The 27,362-nt window shown below is 46.2% G+C and overlaps 2 protein-coding genes across 2 annotated transcripts; one reads left to right on the top strand and one right to left on the bottom strand.

Moving 5' to 3' along the window:
• Positions 1-837: 837 nt before the first annotated feature.
• On the top strand, positions 838-13,786 carry lamc2 (laminin, gamma 2). Its single transcript, XM_082513563.1, has 21 exons — positions 838-1,025; positions 4,671-4,847; positions 5,288-5,405; positions 5,826-5,947; positions 6,056-6,187; positions 6,286-6,475; positions 7,674-7,786; positions 7,909-8,301; positions 8,421-8,654; positions 9,342-9,478; positions 9,726-9,882; positions 10,287-10,492; positions 10,700-10,779; positions 10,880-11,017; positions 11,185-11,329; positions 11,418-11,567; positions 11,734-11,848; positions 11,950-12,146; positions 12,343-12,501; positions 12,600-12,699; positions 12,973-13,786. The coding sequence occupies exons 1-21, from the start codon at positions 950-952 to the stop codon at positions 13,224-13,226; spliced, it is 3,393 nt and encodes a 1,130-aa protein (XP_082369689.1). The 5' UTR covers positions 838-949; the 3' UTR covers positions 13,227-13,786.
• Positions 13,787-13,933: 147 nt separating this feature from the next.
• Positions 13,934-27,086, bottom strand: nmnat2 (nicotinamide nucleotide adenylyltransferase 2). Its single transcript, XM_082513648.1, has 11 exons — positions 26,901-27,086; positions 23,966-24,054; positions 21,424-21,491; positions 20,552-20,630; positions 19,987-20,113; positions 19,824-19,904; positions 18,642-18,686; positions 18,415-18,491; positions 16,495-16,596; positions 16,344-16,411; positions 13,934-16,180 (listed from the first exon to the last, which is right to left on the bottom strand). Exons 1-11 carry the CDS (start codon positions 26,983-26,985, stop codon positions 16,078-16,080), a joined length of 924 nt encoding a protein of 307 aa, XP_082369774.1. The 5' UTR covers positions 26,986-27,086; the 3' UTR covers positions 13,934-16,077.
• Between the last annotated feature and the right edge of the window lie 276 nt (positions 27,087-27,362).

The following is a 27,362-nucleotide window of genomic DNA, read 5'->3' as shown; positions in this document are numbered from 1 at the left end:
TTTGTCCAGCCACTGGTAGGATTTCTGGATATCAGCCACCTCCGCTACATACCGTAAAACGCGCATTAATCCAAGCACAATGGAACGATTTATTTTAAGTTCAGAAACTAAAGGTCAAAATTCAATAAATGATCCTTGAAATAAATAAAAGAAAGTCCAGAGAGGAATCAACCAAAATAAGAAACACTGGTTAAAGCTGGTGTCTGCGTTTCACTCCCTGGTTATTTAAAAGTTAATAATAATAATTATAGGATCGATGTAATAATGCAGTGTTAAATGTAATGATAACAGGAATATTGCTGACTGGTGAAATCAAAAACATAAACCGGGCCTAAAACTGAGCCGTGGGGGACGCCACCTGTCTATTTTCTTCTGCTTCTGCCAGTCAGGGTCCATCCCAGCCGCAGTAGGCCGAGGTGGGGCACACCTGGACAGGTCAGTCACAGGGCTTTGTGTTTTCTCTAAGGTCCACACATTAGATTGTAAAACCCTCTGACATGACTGCTGCTGTGAATGGTCAGCCTCTGCACTGTTGCTGGTTTAATCTGAACTCTCAGCAGCTGCATGCAGAGTTCACGTTCAGGAAACATCTGTCATGTTTTCCACATCTGGAACAGAGCGCAGATTCACTTCATTCACAGAAATCTGATTTTTAATTCTCCGTCCTGTGAGACGTCTTTGTGTTGTACAAATGCAAATGTGAAGCTCCAGGACAACGGCTCACACTGTTACAACACACACACACACACACACACACACACACTGGAGCCGTCATATCCTCTGACTGACGGTGTGTGTTTTGTGAATCACACGTGAATAAGTGTGGCCTGTACATGCAGCGTGTACGGACCTGCAGCAGGAGAGGAGTTAAAAAGCATCACTCTGAGGAGCTGTGCAGGAGTTTTCCATCAGCTGCAGCTTTCGGATCTGATTTCAGGATTCACACAACATGAGGAATGGATGGATTTCACTCTGCGGGCTTCTGTTTGCTGTCTGCGCCGTCCGGGCGACCTACAGATACTACTGTAAGTGGCTCGGCTTCTTCTGTTACTGCTATCAGCAAGATGCTGAAAGACATTAAGATCCTTTAACTCTCTTCTTTAAACTCTAACCAACATACCTGAGCTCAGCCTGCTAATAGCTGTGGTAATGTTTAGGAGAGGCAACAACAACGTCATGAAATCAAGACGACAAACATAGGTCGGTAAGATGGGACGTTAAAAAACGACGTATTGATCCTCATTTTATAATAACAATAATCATTAAATACTGATTTCAGAGGTAGTACAGTATTTATTGCTGTGGATTTAATATGTTTGTTTTAAAGGCTCAGTCTGGTGATTTTGTTAATTATTGAAAAATGTGTTCAGCGCACAAACAAAGGAATCAAAGAAAATCACAGAGGGGAGGCAGCTGTGATATTAATGAAGTGTGTGAAGATAATATGAGATAAGACTGTGAGTTATTCATATTCATGTCACTCGTGTCTGAAAGTCTGCCAGTGCAGACACGAAGCTGCTGGGACAGCTGCAGATCAGATAAAGCTTCAGCGATGAGTCAGAGGAAACACAGCAGAGCCCAGAAGTACGATTCCTGAATCATTTTAAGTAAACTGCTCCTCAGATTTGATTAACAATAAGACACAAACAGCTGAATTAAGAAATCTCACTAAAGAAGTTTAAATAGACACGAAGGCTGATCCTTAAATTACGAGAAAGCTGTGACTATAAAGCTGTGACTATAAAGCTGTGACTATAAAGCTGTGACTTCAGGACAAAATAAAACGTTTAAAGAAAGTAAAAGAACAACAACATGCAGCTTAACAAACCCGTTCACACAGACGAGTCAGAACAGGAAGGCTTTCTATAACTTTTCATTAGGATCATTTCATTTTTCAAATTTGTCTTAAAAGATAACAAAGACTAGCTGGTGGAAAAAGGGAGACACCCATGGGTGAGGCTCACGAGAACCTGAGCTGTCAGAGGAGAACCGCCTGCCCCTCAGGGAGAGAAATTATTATCTGCTGAACTTTTACTGATGTGCTGAAGAAAAGAATCCAGCCTCATACGCTGAGACGAGACCATAGATAGATAGATAGATAGATAGATAGATAGATAGATAGATAGATAGATAGATAGATAGATAGATAGATAGATAGATAGATAGATAGATAGATAGATAGATAGTTAGTAAGTAGCCGGGTTAAGGAAACATGGAAATATCTCAGTTTTACCAGCTTTGCTGTAAAAATACTGCGTTTTGTGGCGTTTTATTTACCCAAAATGAGAGAAATGTAAAAACTGCATTGTTCATCAAGATACATGCAGCTCTTTATTTTCTGATTTATTGATAAGCAGTGATTATTTTTATTATATTGGGCTGTTTGGCCTTTACTGCTGCTGAGTCAGTGCTCAATACAGGACAGACTGCGAGTGACTGTCAAATCATGAAGGTGATGAAAACCACGTCATCACCCGCAGGAGCAAAAACGCAGTTAAATTATTCCCCAAAAAACAACTTAAAGGTGGGAGGCAGTGCACTTTTCTACAAACTGGTTCAAAGCTTAAAAAAGCATCACCAAGTGCAGACGTTTGACATGTGCAGTGTTTTATCAGCTGAATCATGACATGAGTCAGTGCTCACAGCACAGACGGTGCTTTAGTCTTTTATTTGTTAAAGCATTAACCTCAGATTAAAGATGAAACCAGATTCGGAGTTGACACTGTGATGTAAGAAGAACCGTCTCTAGGTGTGTCTTTGTTGTTTTTCATTCCTCCGGGGAAAAGAAAGCAGAGTTATGAAACAGTGAACACGTTCCCTTTGGAGAGAAAATGTTTCTTTAGGCTGAATATTTAGAGGCGCACAAGTTGGAAACTGTCCAATGAGAGACACAACACCTAAGCTCACCGCTGCCGGAGGCAATCAGGTGAACAATAAGTGTTATAAGAGAGTGAGTCAGTGTGATGCACTCTGAACTGTAGAGAACGAGCAGTTCACGTCTGCTGAATCTGACAGTCAGACAAACACACCTCAGCCTCCCTCTGAGCGCTTACATCAAAGAAGAAATTGATTACAGTCACTGTCGAGGTATTCAGATTCATACGGGGAGAAAAAACATCACAGTGAGGTTAAAATGTTCCTGCCAGGACAGGACGTGTTCAAGAAAACCCCCAAAGTCAGACACACCCTATGAGCAGCACTTGGTGACGCTGGGAAGGAACAAGAGGAGACGTCCAACAGAACCTGGGAGGGGGCAGCCCTCTGCCACCGATCGCTGGGGGATATTTTCTCAACACACTTTCAAAAAACCCCAAAACCCTGTTTAAAATGAGTTTTTCCTCATCAACTGTGTGAGGTTCACGTTGAGCTCAGGACAGTAACACAGGGACATGAAGCATTTCCTCTGCCTCCAAACTTCATGCTGATTAAGTCCAGCGGCTCGAGATGTTTGTGACTGAGGTCACCTCACCTGAGTAAACAGCTGGTGCCACAGTTGCATCAGCTCGGATTCTCCTGGCAGAACAACAGAGAGAAGCGTGGCTTATTGACGCTGACACACGGGAGATAGTCTGCGAGTCCGAGTTGAAGTTTGAGGGAAATCTCTGGCCTTCATGGTCACTTGGTAAACCTGGTTTCTGTAACTTGATCCCAGCTGTCGGTCAGACTCCCGATCGCCCTGATGTCGGTCAGGGGCGAACGTTCGCACGTGTGTTGTGCAAATATTGATGCAATAATGCTTCAGTGGCACAGCTTAACACACAAACACCAAACAGACCCAAAACACACAGAAAAAGATCTGCGGCAGCTTATTAGCTGCAGTGACATCATATCCTGTGGCTGCAGTGACATCATATCCTCCTGGATGAGAACAGTTTGGTGGTCGTCCCCTTTCTGCTGCATTGCCAGGATGGTCACTGCAAAGGGTGCAATAATAAAATCATGAAATGTTGCTCTGTACCAGGCTGCCCCTGCAGGCTGCAGGCTGCCTTGTGATTCACTTTTTTCATCATTGCTCTGGTTTACCACAAACTGCTGTTGCTGCATTCACTGCGGGGGAGATCGGCCCTCTCTGCCAACAGCAGGAACAAGCAGCAGCCTGTTGAAACTCTCCCTCAGTTTCAATCAAAGCTTTAAAGGAGCGGGTGCAAGTCTTTTCAGGGCTGCTTTTCTGAGCCGTGATCCCGGTGAGCTCGCTGCACACAGAAGGGGCTGAGGTGCTGGCTTTTTGGGCGGGGCTGGTCAGATTGTGATGATTTGTGTGCAGGCTCTTGCTGGGATTTCAGAACAAACCACAAACCATATGAAACGCTTCACACTCTGTAAACATCTCTAATGCTGCTGTTTGTTAGATTAAAGCTCAGGAAGCTTGTGGATGTGCCTTCTTTTCTTTCACCATCACAATACGAACAAAACAAGTAATTCACATGCAAGCTGGAGGGAAAGTGGAGAACAGAAGAAAGTGCACAACTGAAATGTAAACAGCCAGCTTCCTCCCACAGTCCTCACAATAATGCAAGCACTTCCTGTGGTCAGACTGGAAAAGCACCAGTCCAACACCTGTGAAGCCACAAAAATACATGGAAGTGCATCTACAAACAGTTATTGTACAAAAAATCATTTAAAAGAAATCAAAATAAACTTGACCTTTGACCTCTTACTTTCTCATGCAGCGATAATGCGTTGTGAGTGCAATGGGAGATCTCAGTACTGCCTGCACGACGCGTTGGGTTTGCACTGCGTCGACTGTCAGGGAAACACGGAAGGCCGCAACTGCGAGCGTTGCAAGGATGGCTTCTACCTGCAGGGGGCGGGACAGAGCTGCTCGCCCTGCCGCTGCAACCCTACAGGTGAGTGCAAGTCTCACAAAACCCTTATGTGTGGAAAATGTTAGACGTACAAACCAGAGAGCAGAGGTGGGAGGATCAATTCAAGTATCCATAGTATCAGTACCAACGCTGGCACCAGATCAGATCGATACAATCCTCCACATATCCTGTAAGTTCATTATGTTTTTATTGGAAACGAAAACTACACCTCAAACATGCCTCATCAAAACTGTCTGAACCTTTCTGTGTTCCTGGCACGTCTTTAGAGGCGACACATTTACTTTCCCGGTCTCATAAAACACAGTTTCCAAACATGAGAGGCTGAACGTTTTTGCTTCAATGTGTTAACTCATTGCTGTGGAAAAATGAAGCTGCAGTTCCTTTAATAGCCACTTGGGGCTGACGACGAACCGATGTCATCGTTTACTTGAGTTGTTCTGCCCGGGCTTGTTTTTCCTCAGGTTCTGTCAGCAAGTCATGTGACAGCACGGGGCGCTGCAGCTGTAAAGAAGGCGTCACAGGAGACAAATGTGACCGCTGCCCCAACGGACCAATCGGAGCTGACGGCTGCCCCCAAAGGTGAGAGACAAATGTTACCTCATATGCTTCAATTCTCAACACCTTCAGTGCACTTTAATGCATGTCATTGCTTACATTTGGTGTCTTTTATTTGATGAATGGTTTTGTAACTGCAGTTAAAAAATGTTTACATTGAATTCTGTCTTCAGTCACTTTACAGTTTTCAGTCCTTAACTTCAGCCCACAGCTCTTTTCTATTGATTTCAGTGCTTGCCTTCCATCTTTCCATTACAGGTTTTTAAGTAGCTTTAAGTACTTTATGTGCTTCAGATGAATACAAACACATCTGAGCAGTTTTAAACAGCCCACTTCTTCCACAGCCTTCTTTGCATTATTTTTCAGTTTTTAGTTCACAGAAATATTCTCCTGTCTTATTTTGATAGTACATGGCTCACTTCCTGTTGTTTCTTGCGTTTTCAGCCGTCAGCCCAGGCAGGAATCTGAGAGTCTGACTCTGCCGTGTTTCTGTTACGGCCACAGCAGCCGATGTTCAGCACGATCCGGTTACTCGGTCCACAAAATCACCTCCACCTTCACCACCGGTAAACCTTTCTCCTTCGTTACCTTCATAATAAAAGAACCCTAACATTTCCTACATTTCAAAGTAAAAGTGCACAATAAGTGAGGTGACAGACTCTGGTGTGCTTCAGGTGTGGAGGACTGGAAGGTGGGGACGATGCAAGGTGAGACTCCAGCCGATACTCACTTCCGCTGGTCACCGAAACACCAGGACGTGGAGGTGATCTCCAAAAACAGCCTGCCGGTTTACCTGTATGCCCCAGGTGAGTCAAGCCCCACCTCTTCTAACAGCATAGCCCCACCCACACTTCTTTGTCTTTCTTTTCATTCCTGTCATGACTGATGTTCTCCTTTCTCACAGACTCTTACCTCGGGAACCAGCTGCTGAGTTACGGCCAGAACCTCTCCTTCTCGCTGCGTTTGGACCGCGGCGTCCGATACCCGTCCGTCAACGACGTGATCCTGGAAGGTGGCGGCTTAAGAGTCGCTGCCTCTCTGGGTGACCTGCGATCTGTGGTCCCCTGTGGTCAGAAGATCACCTACAGCTTCAGGTCAGAAAATCCACGGTGTGAAGTCGCTGAAAGTTTGATGGTTTTGTCTGAAGCGCTAAACATGACGTGGAGAACAGATTTGATTGGTCGGGTGTTATTATTGGTCAGATAATTGGAGTAAAAAGGCTCAGAGGTCCAGCTAGCAGCTACAGCCACCTGTGTCACCATCCACCTGTCAGTCAAAGAGGCCACGCCAACAATAATGCAAACTTTAAAACTTAAGTCTTAACTCCCACGGGAGTCTGTGGGAGCCCTGCGACCTGTCCAGGGTGTACCCCGCCTCTCGCCCTATGACAGCTGGGATAGGCTCCAGCACCCCCAGCGACCCTGAAAAGGATAAGCGGAAGCGAATGGATGGATGGGAGTCTGTGGGGACTCACTGCTGGAGCCCCTGGTGGGCATTAGTGGGACTGTCACTGCTGCTTTCTCCTCAGTTTCTGCTATAAATGAATGTTAGTGAAAGTCATTGAACTTTAATGCATTGTTCCAGCCGCCTGCAGCAGCTCTGCAGTTTGAGAACACTGGCCTGAAATATCAGGTGTCGTGTTTTGATGAGGCAGAATAGCTCCCACTTACACTGTGACTGGCATCTCTGTGTGACATCATTTGTCCAACAGGAATGTGAAAACGTTTCCAGCCCAGCTATCAAAGGTTCAGACAGCCAGGCTTCTCTGAGGCGTGAACATTCCTGAGGCGAGGCTGTTAATCACAACAAGTAGAGACGCAGCAAGAATCTCAGGCACTCCGTTAGTACCTGGCTGTGTTTACGAGGGATTTACTGCATGAGCGATGTGGAGAAAGTGGGTGGAACAACACTGCTCCAATAAACGTGGGGTCTGACCTGCAGATGTTCTTCATGCCTCTCTTCTCATGCACACGTGGGTGAAACTATGATGGACCTTCGGAGCTGAATGCAATGAGCCGAATCAGAATTTCTCTCAGACTCTGATACATTTAATGAGATTTAATGTCATCGTGATACCAAATTCTTTCTTGTTTGCACATCTGGCTACACATCTGGATTGATTTAGTCAAGAAGTCACTTGCAGTCCAAATATTAGCAAAGCAATAAGAAGAAACACATCAAAATGATTCCTGTTTTCTCGGAGATTCATGAGGTTCCATGTTGAAGGACAGTGCAGGGAGAAGACGTCGTCTTCCTGAAACATTGTTTGAACTTCTGTCTTTTTCTGAACAGACTGGACGAGCGGCCCGGCAGCAAGTGGAGGCCTCAGCTCTCCGCCCTGCAGTTCCAGACGCTCCTGCAGAACCTCACAGCCATCAAGATCCGAGCCACGTTTGGAGACACCGGTGAGCCCTTTTCCTTCTCTTCCACAGAGAAGAAAGAGATAAAATCCAAGAAAAGAACAACAAAGAGTGAAGGATGAGCGGCTCTCGCACACAGTTTCATGAGCTGTTGTTTCTTTTTTCAGGACGTGGCTACCTTGATAGCGTGCAGCTGGTGACTGCGCAGCGTGGAGACGGCGTCCCGGCCCGCTGGGTGCACACCTGCAGCTGCCCGCCGGGTCATGAGGGCGAGTTCTGTCAGCGGTGTGCGCCCGGTTTCAAACGCAGAGACCCCGCAGATGGAGCCTTCAGCCCCTGTGAGCCCTGCAGCTGCAGAGGAGGCAGCTGTGACCCGCAAACTGGAGACTGTTACTCTGCCGATGAGACGCCCGCGGATCAGAGCTGTTCCCAGGGCTTCTACAGAGACCCGAGGCGGCTGGAGACCTGCGTGAGGTGTCCCTGCGCGGACGGCGTGTCCTGCTCACTGGGTCCTGGTTCTTTGGAGCCTCGCTGTGAGAGGTGCCCATCAGGAACCTCTGGTGAGACGACATCAACAACATGATGTTTAGTTGATGTTTTGTTTCAGCTCTTAAACGTCTTTAGTTGAATTTGAATAATTCTAGAATATTCTAACCTGACTGTGTGTCTCTGTCCTCAGGTCCTCGCTGTGACGTTTGTCAGGAAGGTTATTATGGCGACCCCCTGGGTACTGGAGGCGTGCAGCGTCCCTGCATATCCTGCCACTGTAATGGTCACATCGACGTCAGAGTGCTGGGAAGCTGCGACCGCAACAGCGGCGAATGCCTGAAGTGCGTGAACAACACGAAGGGACGGCACTGTGAGGACTGTGTGAGAGGTTTCTACCACAGGCAGCCCACCGACGCCTGCAAACGTAAGAACGACGCACAGTCAGAGGAGTTTCTGATGTAGACCTCTGGGTTTCATCTGCAGGGAAATCTTTGTGTTCTTTACTGTAAAATTGAATCTTAGATGTCAGAAAGCAGTAAAACAGTTTTTTACAAACAGAACTGACATGTTTCAGTTTCATGAGCTGCTCAGAGAGAAGCTGTTTAATAATCTTTTAAGCTCACAGCAAAGAAAATCATCAGAATTGTGGTTTTTGATGGTGGTGTTGGGTTGCAAAGCAGCATGCAGCTGCCCAGCAACTGTGTGCAGCTAAAACAGCTTAAACATGGCTGCGGTTACCTCGATGTGTTAAAGTGTATCAGCTGATCAACGCTAAGCTCAATCTTGTTTTTCTTTGGTGCTGTATTGATCATTTACTTAATGAATATGCAGAATAAGCATCAGTTACAGAAAACAGTGAAGTGAAAATTGAATTTAAATTTGAACCAAGTTTAAAAAACAACATGATCATTAATTTGAGCAAAGCTAGTTTATATTAAAGTTTCAAAGACCTTTAAAGCACAAAACATTGGCCCACATCTGGAAACTTCTCAACACCCCCACAGGTGGAATGCTGCCCCCTGCTGGTGCACCTTTTAATTACACTTTTTGTGCTGTGACGGTTTTCCCAGATGTGATCCAGCAGTAACATCTTTTCCTGTTTTCCCGTCAGCGTGTAACTGTGACGTCCAGCGCTCGGAGTCCGATCAATGCGATGCTTCCGGGCAGTGTCGGTGCAGACCGGGCTTCGAGGGTCTGAGGTGCCAACGATCCAGCTGCCCCGCCTGTTTCACCCCCATCAAAGCAAAGGTGGGGTACCTGTAACAGGCGCCTGCTGTCATACACAGAAAGTGTTACGTTTATTTTACAGAGCGCCCCCTGCTGTGTGGATGCTATATTTTCCATATCATACCACCTGAGGCTTTGAGATATTACATTTGCAGTTTATGATCATCATAATAAAACAATATTATCACAATATCACCCTATAGAAACTCTGAAGTTTCATCTGCTTATTAAGACACTGTGGCATCTAAACGTATTCCTTTTGGCTCAGATGGCTGCTTATGCTGCCAAACTGAGGGACCTGGAGTCTTTGTTCTCTGACACGGACGGAGGATTGAAACCAGCTAATAACAAGGAGATAGAGGCCGCTCTGACAGATGCTATGGAGCAGGTGGACGACATGATGGAAGACGCCAAGCAACTCACAAGTAAGACAGCATGTTATCTGTGCCATCACCGGAAGGCTTTTAGGACCCAGTACCAATTTGCCAAACACTAAACTAAACCTGTGACTGCTGAACATATTGTGACTTCTTGTATGTTAAAAGTAAAATATGTGAGTATAATGGGAAAATGTACTAATTCCTATGTTTATAAGTGATCAGTCAGCTGCTGTTTGTTACAGTTACAGTTGGTAAAAATAAAAATCCACATTGTAGAAGCTTTAATAAGAAATTTTTACTCAATAACTTGGTTAAGTGAACTTGCAGTTTTTAGAAGAACTTAGTAGACCTGCAGCCGAATGGTTTCGCTCAGGTTTCCATAGCAGATGTACTGGAGAAGGTTTCATTGGTTAAAATAAAGTCGATTTCTTATTGTTTGTCTGTAACAGAAGTGGAGAAGAGGCTGCAGGACCGCCTGTCGTTCATCAGCAAGCAGCAGCTGGACGAGGAGGAGAATCTCCTAAACATCAAGGACGCAGCCGCTGACATCAAACTGCAGCAACAGACGTACAAGACGAAGGTGGGGGAGGTCCAGAAGCTGATCGAGGAGATGAAAGTCCAGCTGGAGAAGGCCAAATCTGACCGCGAGTTCGCTGTAAGGCTCCACGCTGACAGACGCAGAGATGAACACGTCGTGTTTGACAGAATCATTATTTTATTTTAGAGGGGTTGTGTTGTATTTGGGTGTGCGTGTATTTAGAGGCAACAGGCAAAGGTTTAGAGAAGACAAGAAATTTTGGGAAAACAGAAGCTGACAAATTGGCAACGATGTTTTCTTGTCTAACCTCTGTTTATTTTTCAGGATGTACCTCAGAGCGACTCTCCGCTGGGTTCAAACGACCTGTCTTCGCTGGTGACGACGGCTACCAACCTGGCTAACAAGTAAGTGCTGATTTCACAAATCAGTAAGACGTTTTTTGGCTACCACGCAGACCGGTCCATGTTACCCACCGTCTCTAACGCCGACGCCTTTGCCTTCCAGTCATCAGATGTTCGCAGACGCTGTGGAAAGAAACGCTAACAAGGCTCTGAGTGACTCGCAGCAGAGTCTGACTCTGGTCAGAAACCTCATGAACAGAGAGAACAAAGTGAAAGAGCTGATTGGAGACCTGAAAACCATGTAAGTATCTCCTCTGAGCTTCAGAGACAAAGACTCTTTTAGACTCTGAATCAACCACTTTGTTGATTTACGTGCACTTTGCATGTAAACGCTTCAGATTTGTTAATGACAGCAGAATCTAAACCCGGTGCCTAAAGACTAAACTGGAGCCACCTGTGTGTGTCCAGGTATGAACAGACTTCAGCTCAGGTGAAGGGTTTTGAGAACCAAGCCAAACGTCTAAGCAGCGATGCCATAGAGGAGAGCAAAATGGCGGACGGCATGTTGAAAGACATCGCCAACATGGAGCAAAACCTCCCCCCATCTCTGCAGGTAATGGCTGGAGAGGACAGATTCTTCTTTTTATTATCATCTACTTGTTCAGTGTCTCTAACCTCCTTTGTTCTCCCATGATGCACAGGGGGCGACTGATGCGATGCGTTCCAGGGTGGATGGAGTGACAGAGGCGATGGATGAGAACCTCGCAGGCATTGATGCGCTGCAGCAAGACATACTGAGAGACAAGGCTGTCGCTGAGGACCTGCTGGCCAACGGCAAAGCTGCCCAGCAGGTACGAAAGTGTCACAGATTCACCTCTGGTGAGCAGGAGATGTCCAGTTAAAGGAGGAAATGGCTAAATGACCAAAATCGTTTGAGTATCAGTAAACATGTTTATTTCTGCTGTAACGTTGGACGTTTTAACAATCAACACCTCTGTTCTCAATCCCTCGCTGCAGGAGTACAACGGCCTCGTGGGCAGAGTCAATGTTGCCAAAGCTGACACCGAAGGAGCCATCAAACTCATCAACAGCAAAAGTGATGAGCTAGAAGATGCCCTGAAAACCCTGAAAGGTAGGCTCACCGAGCGATGGGGCGGCACTCACCGAGCGATGGGGCGGCACTCACCACCATAACTCTAGCGGCAGGCTGATGCCACTCTTCTTTCTTCTCAGGCTTCGACCAGCAGATCGCAGGCAGCAAAACAAAGGCAGACGCTGCCATCAAGCGTCTGCCTGACATCAAGACCACCATCCAGCAGGCTGCTGGCAATAATAATGCAACGCTGTCCATCCTGGGAGATGTTCAGGACAGTTATGATAACGCCCTGGAAAACATCAACAAGCTCGGGGACGTGGTCACTGGTCTGGAGGTAGCATGAATACTGTGGCGTTACTTTATGACGCATTCTTTATGTTGGAAATGATAAAACAGGCGAGACGTCAGGGACAAGTTTACGTTTGTTGAAGAAAGCAGCTGTAGAATTGACTCTGTGAAATTTCTTTAAACAAATGTGTTTGATTGGTTATTTTTTAAGTTGAACGGAGACTTTTGTCTTTACCCTTCAGGGAGAATTTGCATCTTTGCCGGCTCATGACAATATACTGGAAGAAGCTACCAAACTGAACAGAGAGGCGACTAACCTGAAAACAACGGCGGGAGGCGTTGTTGGAGATCTGGCCTCCGAGCTGGAGAAAGCTGAAAACCTGCATGCTGACGCCCAGGAGGTAAACTGACCACACTGAAGTAACCTGTCACAGACGCACAGACGCACTCGTATAAAACGATGGACACGGGGTTAAAGATGTAAATGTTTCCCCTGCAGGCGTCTTTGGGAGCGGGTGGAGCTTACAACAACGCCAGGCTGGTCAGCGAGGAAGTGCAGAAAACTCTGCGAGAGGTCCAGGGTCTGCTGGCTAAAACCAGTACGTACACTTTTTATCTGACTCACACTTTGGGAGTTTAACCTGAAGTCCTGTTTTATTTATGAAGTTGCAACGCGTTGCTTTTTATCTCCAAAAGTTGATTCTGTTCATCTGGACGTAGCGTTTGTGGGAAACAGAATCAACTGTTGGAGATTTCTTTTCCTGGAGACGTTGCTTTTTAACGGGGTCAGCTTCACAATCTCCAGAAAGGCCTGAGTGCCCTTCTGAGGCAGCACGAGCTGCTTCCTCACCGCGTCTACTCTCTTTTCTCAGACCAGTCCAGTGCTGTGGATTTAAAGAAGGTGAAGCAGCTGGAGGACTCGTTGGCTGGTGCTAAGAAAGCTGTGGAGGGCAATCTGAGCCCCCGACTCAGAAACATGGAGGAGCAGGAGGCCGCGCACATGCGCCAGCTCAACTCGATCAACCGCGACATCGACACCATCCTGGCAGACATCGCTAACCTCAGGGAGATCCTGGCATCCATCCCTAACGGCTGCTACAACAGCCCACCCATCGAGGAGGCCTAAAGCGTGACCTGACTTACTGCCATCACTTTGTGTTTTTGCACTTTTCAACTACTGACAACCTTCTTTTTGTCTGTAATACATAAAAATATTGAATTATTTAGAATCCGTATCTAACGTGCTAACTCGTTTCTAAACCTCTGAGTTTGAATCTTGCTTTTTAAAATTTAAAGACAAATCACCTCCGATGTTTTCATTCATTTGTCCCTAAATCTAAACTGTACGACACCTTAAACTCATCACGTAGGCATAAGACATGTGCTCCTTACACATTATTTTTCTCTATTGAATGAGTTTGTCTAAATCATTCAGTTTTTAGTAAAAGGATCTTTTGGAGCAGATTAATGCACTGCTGTTTCCTTCTACGCTCAGCGGGGAGTATCTGCTGTTTTTATAAAAATATATTCTGTGTGTTTGCATTCTGTGAATATATGTTAGAGTATTTATAACTGTACATACACCATCGTTTTTAAACCTTCATGCATTCAGTGTTTTTGTTCTACCGAGTCTGACCACCAAGAATATTTATATGAAAATAAAAGATAAAAGTTCTGACATTTAAACCATGTTTCACTTCATTATTCATCACTTCTTAGATTCATGTAACTAGTATTTCTGTGTGTGGGTCAAACATCCGACGCAACAGACCGGACGCTGAAGACGAGCAGGATGAAATGAGCCCATCTGAGTCAGAGAGGCTGAGGTGCTTTAGTCAAAGAAATATTTTATTTTGGCAGCAGCGAGGTGTGAATGTAACCACAGCTTCAAATGAGTTCAGAAGCAGAGCGGTGACGTGGACACGAACACAGCGAAACAAACAAACAGCTGAAAACGGTCAAACTCACGTTTCCTTACATCCTCTTTGGAGAGTGACACTGATGACTGTAATTAAACCTCTGTCCTGATCTGTAAACACACATTTGTGCTCATAAATCTCACACACACACACACACACACACACACACACACACACACACACACACACACACACACACCTAAAATGCCATCACAGATTACATGTAGAAGAAGTGAGTGCAACAGAAAAGGCAGATTAATTAAAAAAATACGAATTTTCAGCTACATGATACAAAAAAAGTGACTGAAAGCAACGAATCCTTTAAACACACACACACACACACACACACACACACACACGCCTGACCGCGTGTAGAAATCGTACGTGTCCCGGGGATGCCTTCTGTACAGAGCGAATAGAAATGGCCGGACGTGGGAGGTGATGATCCCCGCTGCAGCGATGTTTTATTTTTTTCATATAGATATTTGATCTTTTTTTAACTTCTTTCTTTTTTTGCAAACACGTTCACAACAGATTATAATCTACCAAGTGATAAACACTCATGCCAGAACCAAACTGTCTAAGCATGCAGTCTAAGAACGGGAGCAAACGAGGAGGAAGGATGCTGAACACTGCTGCCGCCGAGGACATCATCTTCATCACTGCAGAGCTTAAGCTTGGCTACAGCCTGATGGTTACCTGCAGTATGTGCCGAGCTCTGGTTCCTGGCGCATCTACGTGTGGAAGATTTGAGAGCCGGATTATGTGGCAGCAGCGTCGCGGTGTTACATTTTTGCAGAAGAGCTGCAGGAAACGACGGGCCTCATGCAAGAACGCCACAGACTGTAAATAAAGATGGACACAATGAAGCATAACGCCACCTGCTGGTGCTGCTGAGTCATCACGCTCGGACACTTGGTGTGAGCTCTTTCTAACTTTAGTTTTGAATGACGACTGAAGCTTCTAGACCCTTTCGCCCTGCGCTGCTCCGACCCTGGAGCTCCTTCCTCGGACACCGTGCGAGTGTGACGCCTGGGAAAAGCCTGGGAAGGATTTGGGGTTGGTGTTTCACAGCTTACTGGAAACATGGGTCAGTGTTAGCTACTGTAGCTGCACCGTGCACAGACTGAGCCTGGTGCTCTGGGTCCTTAAAGTATTTCTGGTGTGTGTGGAGAAAAGCAGTTTAGAGCCGGAGGTGGTGGTGAGACTTCCTGCACGCCATCATTACACATTTAGGTCATCCAACAAGAAGGTTTTGAACTGGAGTCAGCAACTAGTGGCCGTTACATGGTACTGCAACCTGAGTGACCCACGCACTGATCCAGCCTAGAGGTTTTGACTGGTCCACGTGGTCTAAGGAAATAAGGAGTGTCGATTCAGGGAGGCTCTGATCTTACCGCTGCAGCTCTCCGTCATCTTCAGTCAGCCGGAGGCGCTTCTTGGTTGAAGTGTGGTTAAAGGTGGAACCTGGTGGAACATCAGGTGTTTGGTGACGGGGTTAATTGTGCCGAAATCTTTAACAGCTCAAACAAATTCATGGGGATCATCCTGCTCTGCTGCAGCTGTCTGTCTCTTTCAGTGGACCGTATTTCAGATTGGGACTAAGTATCTGTGGATGTGTAAGCCGGGCCGGCATCCTGAGCTCATGAATGGTTCTTGCATGAAGCCCCGCCCAGCACGATCCTGCGCACACTGAGCATGCCCGACTGTGTCATGCATTCGCAGACCTTAATAAAGAACGAGAAAGAGAAAACACCGCCGTCGCCGCCACAGCCCTGAGGAGTTACCTCTGTGCATCGTCCCCAAGACCTCCCAAAATACCCCCCTCCCCCTCCCCTGATGTAAAGTCACATGACACAGACAGAAGGAGGAGCACTAACGCTCCTGTTGGAAAGCAACAGCTCAAAGAAGAGTATATGTTTGACACAGAAGACAGACAAGTTTTCGATTGAGGAGGAGGAGGGCTCGTGTTTTAAATAGATGATGGTAGTAGGTAGGACCCCCCTCCCCCTCCTCCTCCAGTCTCCCTGTTTTCATGCGGGCAGGTTGTTGTCGTCTCTATCCCGAGGCGTTGATGTACAGCTGACTCTGCAGGATGTAGTCGATGACGGGCTGACTCAGGTAGTCCACAACATGGCCGTCGCCATGCTGCAGCGCCAGTCTGTGGGCGGAGAAACAGACGGCGTAAAGGTCACGCTTTCAACAGTTTGGATCCAGAGTGAATTCATTTTAATGAACCTCTTTGAATGTTAAAACTTTGAAAACCATGAAACTGAAACGTGGACGCTGGTGCGAAAGCGTTTTCTAAATATCTGAGTTCCCACCTGCTCTTGGTGGAGCTGACGATGGCCATCGGGTGGCTTATCGCGTCCTTCACCACGATGATGTTGTCCTGAAACAGAACAGAAATGAGCTGAGACGCTGGAGGATGTTTCTCTGGGTCAAAGGTCATGTGATCTGGAGGTGAGCTCTGACCTTGAACTTGCGCAGAACGGAGGAGTGATTAATGATCCTCTCTGTGTCGGCGCCATCACGAGGAACCACCACGATCCCAAAATCTCCCACAATCACCTCCATCTGAAAGCAGAGGAAGACGAGCTTCAGGCTGAGATCGGTTTGAACGACGGGACGACGACTTCAGCTTCATCAGAGCAAAAGAAAAGCTGACTGAGCTGCTCTCTTTATGTCCTGTTCTGATGGCTGATGCTCATCTCCAGTTAACATGAATCTAAATCCTGTGAGCTGCTCTAAACTCTCCGTTTTGTTCCACTGTTGGCTACGTATGATGTCACAGAGAGGGTTTGTCCTTACATGGTCACCTCAGGCACACAGACTTGAAACCTTCTGTTTGTGAGGGATTAGCCAACCAGAAGAAGGATGGCTCAAAGGGGGAGGAGCTTAAAAAGCACATTTCAGACAGAGCATGAACTGAGGGGCTGCGTTGAGGCCCAGTATAAGACACAGTAGGATTATTTTAAACTGTAAATCATGCAAAGCTGCTCTAGAAGAATCCAAGAATAACACGTTAATGTGATAGAATCACCTGAATGATCTGATAAAATAAGACATTTCTGTCAGTTTAAGCGTTCACATGAGGAAGGTTACCGTTTCCTCGCCGCTTCAATCACAGCTGATGACTTCGTTTCAGCAGTTCTGGTCTCTCCGGTGGACGATCAAGTCACATTACTTCAGATTTATTTGATTTTTGGCGTTTCCATCGCGTTTTTATCTCAGACTGAAAATGTGAGTAAAAACAGGTGGATGGAAACACACCTGCAGTCAAATAAATTCCTCCTAGCTCTGACACACACACCAGGTGAGTGAACCACTGACGCTTTCTTTGACAAGCGGTCGATCGCCTCCTGTTCACTTCACCTCGGTTGTTGACGCAGGAAAGTTTGCTGCAACTTTTCAGTCCTCGCGAGTTTATAACGAACGTTAAAACTGGATCACAGCGTTTATGAGTCTTCATTTAGTGAGACTCATTTCTCCATGAAAACACAGAAAGTGACGTTTCTGCAAAACCTGAAGCTGCCTTTAGTGATGTCAGCAGCAGCACTCTCACCCCACCGGCATCGTAAATCAGCCGTCTGTGCAGCTCAGGCCCGTCACGCCTTGAAACGCTGCTATCAGGAAAACTGCAGCCAATCAGAACGGGACCATTCTGTGTCCTCCAGTTTGAAAGACTTCAAAATAAAAGTAACTAGCCTCATGTGTGAAGTGTTACGGTTTCACTGAAGTCGTACAAACAGACCAACACGAGCTGTCCCCGTTTATCTTCCATAGAAACGTTTCTTAAAGTCTTTCTGTTTCTCCAAATAAGCATTCGACAGGAAGTGAGAAATCTGGATTTCTTGTTATTGCTCAGGCTGTTTAGTAACTTTACATCTTCTAATGCAGCCGAAGGCTGAAGAGACAGCGCGGACACTTCCAGCCGGCCTCTAAAAACACCTCGCTGCGTTTCTGGTGAATTTCACTGCATAAATCTCATTTATGGATCGCCTGCTCTGCGTGCAGCGCCGCTTTGGAGAGAATAATGCTGGAAAATTTTCCCTTGTCAACAACATTCATCGTTACAGCCGAGTCCTGGGATTAAACTGTATATTGAAAATGGACATAGCCCCTGAAGTCCACTTTTGAAGCCTTGAGTTAAGCTTCTGAGAGCTTTAGCTGTGAAAGCTGCTCTCCGGGTTACTGCCTGCGTTACTTTGATGGAGACATTATTTCCAAAATGAACATCAAATAGTTTTCGAGGCACCGGCTTCACTTCGCACACCCAAAAGCTACGTCCATCTTTTATATCCAGCCTACAGTTTGGGAAAAGAGCTGAGGAGCTGGGCTACATGTGAGTGGGGCGGGGCTACATGTAAGTGGGAGGGGCTATGGTATGCTTACATCACTGTCCTTCCACAGGCCAGGGATGCAGAAGGACTCCAGGAGATCACTGCCACACAGGAGCAAGATGCGCAACTCTACAGACGGCAAACAGGCAGGAGGAAAGAGACACGCCCTCAGTAAACATCATGTTTACCGGATCCAAACAAACAAACACAGCAGGAAGGAAAACCGGAGGACACGACACACGAGTCCGCTCAGGTCCACACACTGAAGACCCCACTCACCGATCTCCTCGTATCTCATCGCAGTCCCCAGGTTGGCGTTTTCATCTGACACAGAGAGACAAACACATGTGATTACACGGCGGTGAAGCAAAACACGGGCACACGCAGGCTCCTCGTGATAGTGCCGCCTTGTCTTCAGACAGCTCTTACTGACACACTGAGCTGTGAAGTGGAACCAAATGTTTTGTGACGCCGCTCATACAAAAACCCCAATTTGAATTTAGCTGATTGAAACTTTAAGGGCCTCTCGTTCTGCACCTCTGGACTTCTGCCACACCTGCTAGTTCTGACCAATCAGGCATCACCTTCTGTTCCACTGATCATCACAGGTGAGAAGAGCTGAGTCTGCAGATCTGACCATGCAGCACGCTCATCAGGTATCAGGTCAGGAGCATCACGAGGAGCATGTTTCATCCTTTACTTCTTCTTCTTCTTTCAGGTGCTCCCTCCAGGGCTCACTACAGTGGATCTCCTCACATCCTCCTCGGTCACACAGACCTTCTCTACCTTCATCAATCTTATTTGAGGTCTTCCTCTTTTTCCTCCAGCCTGGCAGCTCCATCTATGTCCCCGCTCTGCACATGTCAATGTTTGGTTTCTCCCCCCACTAGAAAACGTGCAGGCTTAATGCAGTCACATGAGCAGACTGCGCCGCGGCACGCTTGAAGAGGTGAGGGTGGCACCTGTGCTGTGAGCTTATCTACACCCGAGCACAAACTCCGAGGCTTCCTCAATTTGAAAATCGCTTTGTTAAGTAATTAGCACAAAGTTCACATCACCATTTCCAAAAAAATCCCCCAACTGAGGTTCAAACACTAAAAACAGCAGCTGTGCTGGAGGAAGTCCAGAGCAGCACGAGGAGGGAAGGGCGGATCGTCCAGATCAGCTGTGTTTTTGTTGCTTTTATAGAGAAATAGCAAAACTTTATGTTAGACAGTAATGAGAAAGAAAGAAAGAATGAACAGCACAGAAGAACATATTCATGTATCCACATAAAAACACTTGTTTATTGGTTATTTTCATTATGTGTGAATGTTGTGGTCGTGTGTGTAAAGTCAAGACATCAAATTCTGATTGCTTCTCCATCTCGTCCTCGATCCGAACTGGCATTTATAAGGGATCGAGCTTTTATTTTGTAACTTCAGCTTTTATTTTGTAATGTTCTTATTTGTAAATTCTTACCAACGAAGGTGAAGCGTTCGATGTGCGGGCGCGCGCAGCAGATTTTGCCCAAACTCTCGCTGATCTTCCCCCACAGCTTGACTGAGAGGCAGAGAGGACGTTTAGAGCCCAGCACCACACATCAGCTCATTAACACTCATTAAGAACCTGAAATATGACTCACTGGCTGTGGGCGTGTGGTTCATGTTGTTGTTGTTCTGGTAGATGGGCGTGGTCTGGTTCTGTGGCTGACCAATCACAGGAGTGGTTGACGGCGTGTTGACGTTGGATAGAATGCAGCCGGTGACTCTCTGAGGACGCAAACATCGTTAGAAACTCTTCTGTAACTTCATCTCGGAGTTGTTACAGGTGCTTTCTGTAACTCTTTCCCCAGCAGGGGGCAGCATTTCACTAGTGGGAATGTTTGTTGCTGTTGAGCCTCATTTCAGTGACGGGTGTAGAGCAGTTTAGAGCAGTTTTTTTGTCACCTTCTGATGATGCTTTTTCATTTTGGAAGGTTTGAAATAATATTGAATACAGAAATTTAAAATACGCGTCTTTAAACTTTGAATTGATCCTGAGACCTTTAGCAGCTCAACCAGTTAAAGTGAGACCAAAGAAGAGTCATGGAAATGACTCAACAAAGGGCTCGACGATGTCTTTCCAGCCGCTGTTACTACAATGACCGATTCTAATGGAAATGAAAAGACTGAGGGGCGTTGCAGATACACAGAGTCAGAAACGCCCACCTTCATCAGGTCGCGGTGATGCTCCAGCACGCTGCAGGTGGTCTGCCAGGTGTCCTGGTAACACTCCCAGGGGTCCACCCTTCACCAAACAAACAGGTAAAGAATGATGAGGACACAAATGCTAGTTTCAGTCTCAGCTGCCAATAAAACGTCCTGCAGATGTTTCACATTAAGAGCCTGCGGGGAACGACGGGGTTCTTTACAATCGTCTGGTTTTGACCAGTGTTTCACGGCTTCTCTCTGGACACGAATCACCTGTGGCTTCACTCAAATTCAGCAACCTGATTTTAGTGTCCTGTTCTCAGTTTCAGCCACCCAAACCCCAAACCTCGTGGGCGTTACTTGTTGTTACAGTGACCTCACAGCAGCCATATTATCGTTCAGATAAATGCATTAAAAAGGCTCCAACAGCACAAACACGGTTATGTGGACATTACAGGAGCACTTCATGTTCCGGCTCTGGCCACTGAGCACCAGCACAGCTGCTTTGTCTCTCTGAGGGGACATTTGTTCACTTCTTCTGTGGTTTTATTTGACGTTGGCTGTTTTTTCAACAAAAACGTGAAAACCACCGAGCTGATGACAGCATATAATAAACAATAAACACAAAGTGTTGATATCAGGGTTATTTCTATTAAATAATAATAATAACTCTCATGTTTCTACCTGCATGACGTCCACAACTCTGCAACTTATCTACCAAAAGTTTTGCTGCTTTTATGATTTACGGCCCCAAAATAAATAAACAACGAGCCACACACTGGCATTTCAGAGCTTTTAATGTGAAACTCCTTGCAGGAAGTCCTGTCTCTAACATGGCTCAAACGTGTTTATTTCCAGAGTAAAAGCCTCTAAAGGGGGTAGAGTCTCACCTGATCCAGTCAGAGCTCTGCACGGCCAGCTGACACATGGTGAGGCGATGTCTGCTGGACACGAGACCCTGCAGACACAGAGCAGCGCCGTCAGCCACGTTTAAAAAACATGAAAAACAAGCATGAAAGGAAACTCATCCTAAACTCACTGAGAAGATGTTAAAAGTGAGCTTTTCCTTCCTGTTGCCAAAGCTCCTGCTCACAGTGGCCCATCTGCTTGTTGGGCTTTTCTGAGATTCCTCTGTGTTACTGTGGGATCTTTACCTGACAGTGTAAACTGTTGTGATTTGGCGCTGTATAAATCAAACTAAATTGAATTAAACAGAGTCCTGTAGTTCATGTGCACTATTCACATCTTTAACCAGCAAATTAGGTTGAATTTAAGTCCTTCTCTTCTTCTTCATGTCCTCCTTCACTACATCCATGAAGCTCCTCTGCGGTCTTCCTCTTTTCCTGCTGCCTGGCAGCTTTGTCTGATATATCCACCCTCCCTCCTGCACGTGTGCAAACCAGGCTCTGTGACTCTGATCCCGCCCATGCTGCTGACTCCCAGTGAACATCTGAACCATTCAGCTCGGCCTCCACAGTCTCCAAACCATCACAGCAGGTCTCACTGCCATCTTGTAAACATTCCCTTTCACCCCTGACACTCGTCCTCCACCCACTCCACCCTGCCTCGGACGGTTCAGCTCAGGTGTTTAATTAAACTCAGAACTAATATCCAGGTAACAGAAAGATGAGTTTTCCAACCAAAATAAGATCTAGATCAAAACAAATCTTCAGCTCTGACTGATTATCCTCGTTAGATTTGAGATTCATCCATCGATCAGGCTCTTATCTTTTCTTAAGCCACAGTTTTCTGTGTCGTCTCATGTGTTTCACCCCTGCGAGGTCCTCCTCCCACCAAAAGGATTAAAAAACTTCAAAGTAATTAAGAGTCTTTCTGGTAGCTCATTAAAGAAAATGTGTGCCGTTCAGAGGGGATGGTGGGAAATCCAGATCAATGAAATATGAAAGCAGGAGTCGTTTGGATAAAACAGACGGAGAGCAGGTGGGAAATGTTCTGCTTTCACGGTGGCTCTAAAGCTGGCCACGTCGCGTTTTCCACCTGTGAATAAAGCCTGACGCACTGCTTTCTGAGGACAGAGAGGTTTGTGAGTCATCGGGCCTGACACACTAATAAGATGAGCGATGTGAATAATCTCCATCGTTAACAATCCATCATTGGGATCGTTCAGCTGCAGGTGACGATGCTGGAAAACAAACATAACTGGAACGAACAGCAAAGTGGATGAAACTGGATTTCTGTAGCATCTATTATTCATGTTGTGTGTTTCTGTAGAGGCAGAGCAAAAGTAGGACGAGACCTTCATTAATTCCTGCAGGAAGCAGAGTGGAAAGCTGCAGCTGCAGACAGCGTGATCTGTGCTCGACTCTAACATACGAAACACAGTCTGCACTCTGCAGGAGGATGAAGCCGCATGTTAAAGGCATCTGTCCGCAATACTAACAATAACCAAGATGTAACATCTGTTTTTCAACCTTATTACCATTCGTGCGGAGCAGAAATTGTTTGGTTCTAACTGGATGATTTATATTTCTGCGCATGCCTGGCTGGCCTCATTCCAATCTGGTCCTCCTGGTGTTCTGTTTCACAGCACTGCGTACGTGTTACCGTCATTTTCAACGTGCAGTTTTATTTACTGAGGTTGGTTGCACTTCTGGGAAAAACTGTACCTAGATTTCAAGATTTAAATTATTTATTGCAGAAAAGTCCAATGATCACAAACTGTATATAAATGATGGAAGTAGCCACGTCACAAGGACATTTTCTTGTTTGTTGGTTTTTAAGCTTCACGTCAACATTTTGGCCATTTATGTTGTTTTTATGGTGCCAGCAGTGACGGGTTATTAGCTAATGCTAGTTAGCAAGCTACATCCAAGCACAGGATTTCACTGTGCACCCAAACTGCAGCTTAGCCGTCTTGATAGGTCTGTGAGTACAACAACCTCACAGCAGCCAACGGCACAAACGCCGTCCAGAGCGCCATTTCAGAGGCTACAGTTGGCTCAGATGAAGCCTAGCATAGCCTAGCAGCAGCTACAGCCGCCCGTGTCACCATCCACCTGTTAGTCAAAGAGGCCACACCCCTAACAATGCAAACATGTGTTTTTGGTTTATTCTAGCTGAAGGAGCTATACGGGTTTTATCCTGAACAGGGCTGAACTCTCACGATGTTGACTTGAATCATTTTTGTCACTTTTCAGAAAAACTCCTCCTCATCATCAGCGACCTTCATCAACTAATAACGCCAGCCTATAAGGAAAACACAGCTCTGCACTGAAGCTACCACACAACACTGCAACAACAACGTGAACAGACAAGTCCTGCATCATTGTATCTGGTTTATGCATAGAAACAATGAGGCATGAGGTCAAACTGAGAATTACAAAATGATCCTTTATCATCTTCATGAAGGAAAGTTTAGAAAAACAGAACGAACTGCCACCGACCCCATGAAACGATTCAAGGCTCACTCACAGCTTTCCCGTAGGAGTCGTGCACCGGTGAGATGATCCCTCCGATCACAATGAAGCGTCCCGTTTTGTGCAGATATTCTCTGGCTTTTTCTGCAAACAAAGGAACAAACATAAAAAGATTTTTTTTAATGTTTTATTGTCCAAGATTTTGTCAGCCATGGTTCAATGTTTGCAGCAGGTTGGTTTACTTACAAACAAATACCAAATCTATGGCAAAGTTACGCTGAGCTAAGCCTAAAAACAGGGATGGAGAAACATTCAAGTTAAATAAAAACTACAAAAAATGAAGTGAATTGAAGTTGGTGGTTTGATGAGATCTTTACATGACGTGAGTTCAGTGTCCGTGCTGTAATACCAGCGCTGAATCCCTTCATCATAATTAGCTCCAAAGTTATAAAACACTAAACCTAGCTTAATCTAATTGAACCTAGCCTAGCGCCCTCTGTGCTTCCTGCTTCTACCTGGGTGAAGCAGTGAGTGGCTGCACCTGAAGGGTGGATGTGGTGAGGAGTATAAAGCCGGCTCTCTCAGGCCGTTCAGCCTCTCTGGGCAGCTTCCACTGGTCTGTTGGGTTATTTAGGTTTTTGCACACTTTTTAACACACTGCATACATTAAACAGCATCCATCACTGACACTTTCACACTGCTACACGCTTCGCTACATAAACAGAGGGACTGGATTCAGTTTGTCTGTTGCCAGTTTGAGTCACAGTCAAAGCAATAAAAATGAAAGTGAAACAAAAGAAGTCACTCTGGAAAACACCTGAGACTAAACTGAAATGAAAACAAGAAAACAAAAATGAATCGAATAAACAAACAAACTAAAATAAAACACAAAAACTAGAAAAACTCTTTAACGACGGTCAGCGGGGGCACAGCTGGGTTTAGTTCCTTTGCTTGTTACATTCAAGCCCCAAGTCCAAATCATTTTTTCCTGTTTTTCTGTCCCACTTTAGGTTCTTGAAATATTTTGGCTGTGGTCTCTGCAGCGACTCACGGCCGTATCAAACTGAACACACAGGCGTCTCCACTGGAGCTCCAAGCTAACAAAAGAAAAAGGTGGATAATATAATGAGAGATGGAGGACAGAAGAGCCTACATCTTCACCGAGTGTAGAAGGAGCCTCGTTTATCCTCTAAGAACATCATTTATTCACAGAGAGCTGTTTCCATGTTTGAACCCACACATCAAGAAAGATGTGGAGTCGCAGGCCGAGAGCAGAGACGATGGCACGACGTTTCTCAGCCCAGTCGTGAAGCCTTTAACTTTTATTTACTTGAAGCGTCTTCAGGATCAAAGATCATTAACTTCCTTTTGTTTAATCAATGAGGATAAAACCTTTAGAAAGCTCAACAGTAAAGACTCATCGCTTTCTATCCGGCTGTATTTGCTCCACACTGTCAAAAGCTTACATTTGTATTTGTATCTGATTAAAACAAAGGCGTGGGAACCACGTTAGAGTTTATGTGACCCTCTGATCCAGAACTCGTCGCCTGTCCCATCAGGGGGTGACAGCTGTTAATGAAGAATCAGCCTCAACAAGCAAACTGTGAGCGGATGAAAAAGAAGCTCTGACCACATGAAGGCAGAAAACTTCAGATTAAAGAGTTTCAGAGTTCAGACATTCAGCGGGAGGAAGAACAACAAGCAGGACGTGGAGAAGAGTTCAGCAAGAAAACAGGAAGTCCACGAAACAAGGAGAGAGAAGCAAAGCCAGGCGCTGAAGAACAGGAAACAGAAGCAACAGGAACAGAAGAAAATCTTTTCTCATTTTAATGTTTTATTGTTTAAAGAACATTTTAACAGTGTGATCGTGAATATGCCTCAAACTCAGTGTGCAGTAACACAAACTAACAGCCTTCTTATAGATTTATATTTTAAATGTCATTTTGTGGGACGTAGTTGTGTGTAAATGGTGGGTGTCATATTTAAAGATCTCTTCGGTTCACAGTGATACAGAAACGTTCGCATCACATTTGCAGGACATCGTTTCAGGTTTTTTCCACATTTAGTTTTAATTCGGTGCCACAAACCTGGTTTTAGGTGACCTACATACACAGGGACACAAGTTAACCAGCAGGGAACTGCGTTTGGAGAAGAGCTGAGTTCACAATGACTTGATGTTTGTTTTAATGGATAAATTACAGTTCAGAAGGATTTAAAGGACAAACAGCGATGACTCTTATCGATCTTTGCACTTCAAAGAGATCGTTGCTCGTTGAAAGGTCACGTGACACAGCCCAGTGAATGACATCAGCTGAACGTTAAACTCTGTTACGTTTTTCCATCTCTGTGAATTATTCATCTTCCAGAAATGAATCACGAGAATGTCTCCAGCTGAGAACAGACCGTTTCTGTTTGTGCCTCCTGATATTACAGTAAACCTGTTTATTAATTTGACTGTATTCGTGACGCGGTTCTTCGTGGGAGACTGATCGCTGACCGTCGTGTTTTCCGCTGTGACGCGATGAAAGGCCTCTGAACGTCCAGCAGAACAGTCACACTAACAGTCGCATCATTGATCCTGCAGTCGTTTTGATTCTATGATGAAAACATGTTCTGACCACACTCCGACCTGTAACCTCCGCAGGGAAAGGCGGCCGAGCAAGGCACTAACACCCCCGGTCTGCTCCCCGCACGCTGACGGCCTCCTTACACCAGTGTGCGTGTTTTTGTCACGGTTTGGCTCGGAGGGTTGAGGGGCAGCTCCGTGTTTTTCCTGAACGTGGGCCCGGGCTGCTCCGTACTGCGTTTGTTTGAGTCGTTGGGATTTTACCGGAGCCGTCGCCCGTTTCAGCACCACCCTCCCGGACAGCGGCCGGAGTCCGGCTCGGAGCTTTAGCGCGGATATTCAGCACCGGGGTTCCGGTGATCTTTATCCCCAAACACACCAAACACACCCAGACCTGCCACCACCCCATCCCCCACCTCCTTACCGAACATATGGATGTGTCCTTTGGTGATGGGGTTGAAGCTGCCGCAGGACAGCAGGATGACGTGGGTCTTCGTGCTCTCCGTCATGGTTCTCCTCGCTCTTCTTTAGTCCCGGTCCCGGTCTTGGTCCCGGTCCTGTCGGTTCTGTGGAGCTCGCCTATAGAGGAGCAGCCGCAGCAGAGAGAGAGGGAGGGGGAGAGGAGGAGAGGGGGGGGAGGGAGGGATGGGGAGAGAGAGAGAGGGAGGGAGGGGGAGAAAAGGGAGGGAGGGAGGGAGGGAGAGAGAGAGAGACGGGGCGGGGGGGGGGGGGGGGGGGGGGGGGGGCTGCGGCAGCGTCAGTGCGTTACAGACACCGCACCGCGTTCAGGGCACGCGCGCGGCGCGCGGGCTCAGTCGTTCCCTTAACGACCAGCAGCGCATCAGTCTGACCGGAGCCCTGACCGTCTACTGCGCATGCTCAGGAA

Source organism: Aulonocara stuartgranti (genome assembly GCF_965226115.1).
Source record: "Aulonocara stuartgranti genome assembly, chromosome: 18".
Taxonomy (NCBI): Eukaryota; Metazoa; Chordata; class Actinopteri; order Cichliformes; family Cichlidae; genus Aulonocara; species Aulonocara stuartgranti.
The sequence above is the reverse complement of the archived record's forward strand: the minus strand, read 5'-3'. Positions and strand labels throughout refer to the sequence as shown.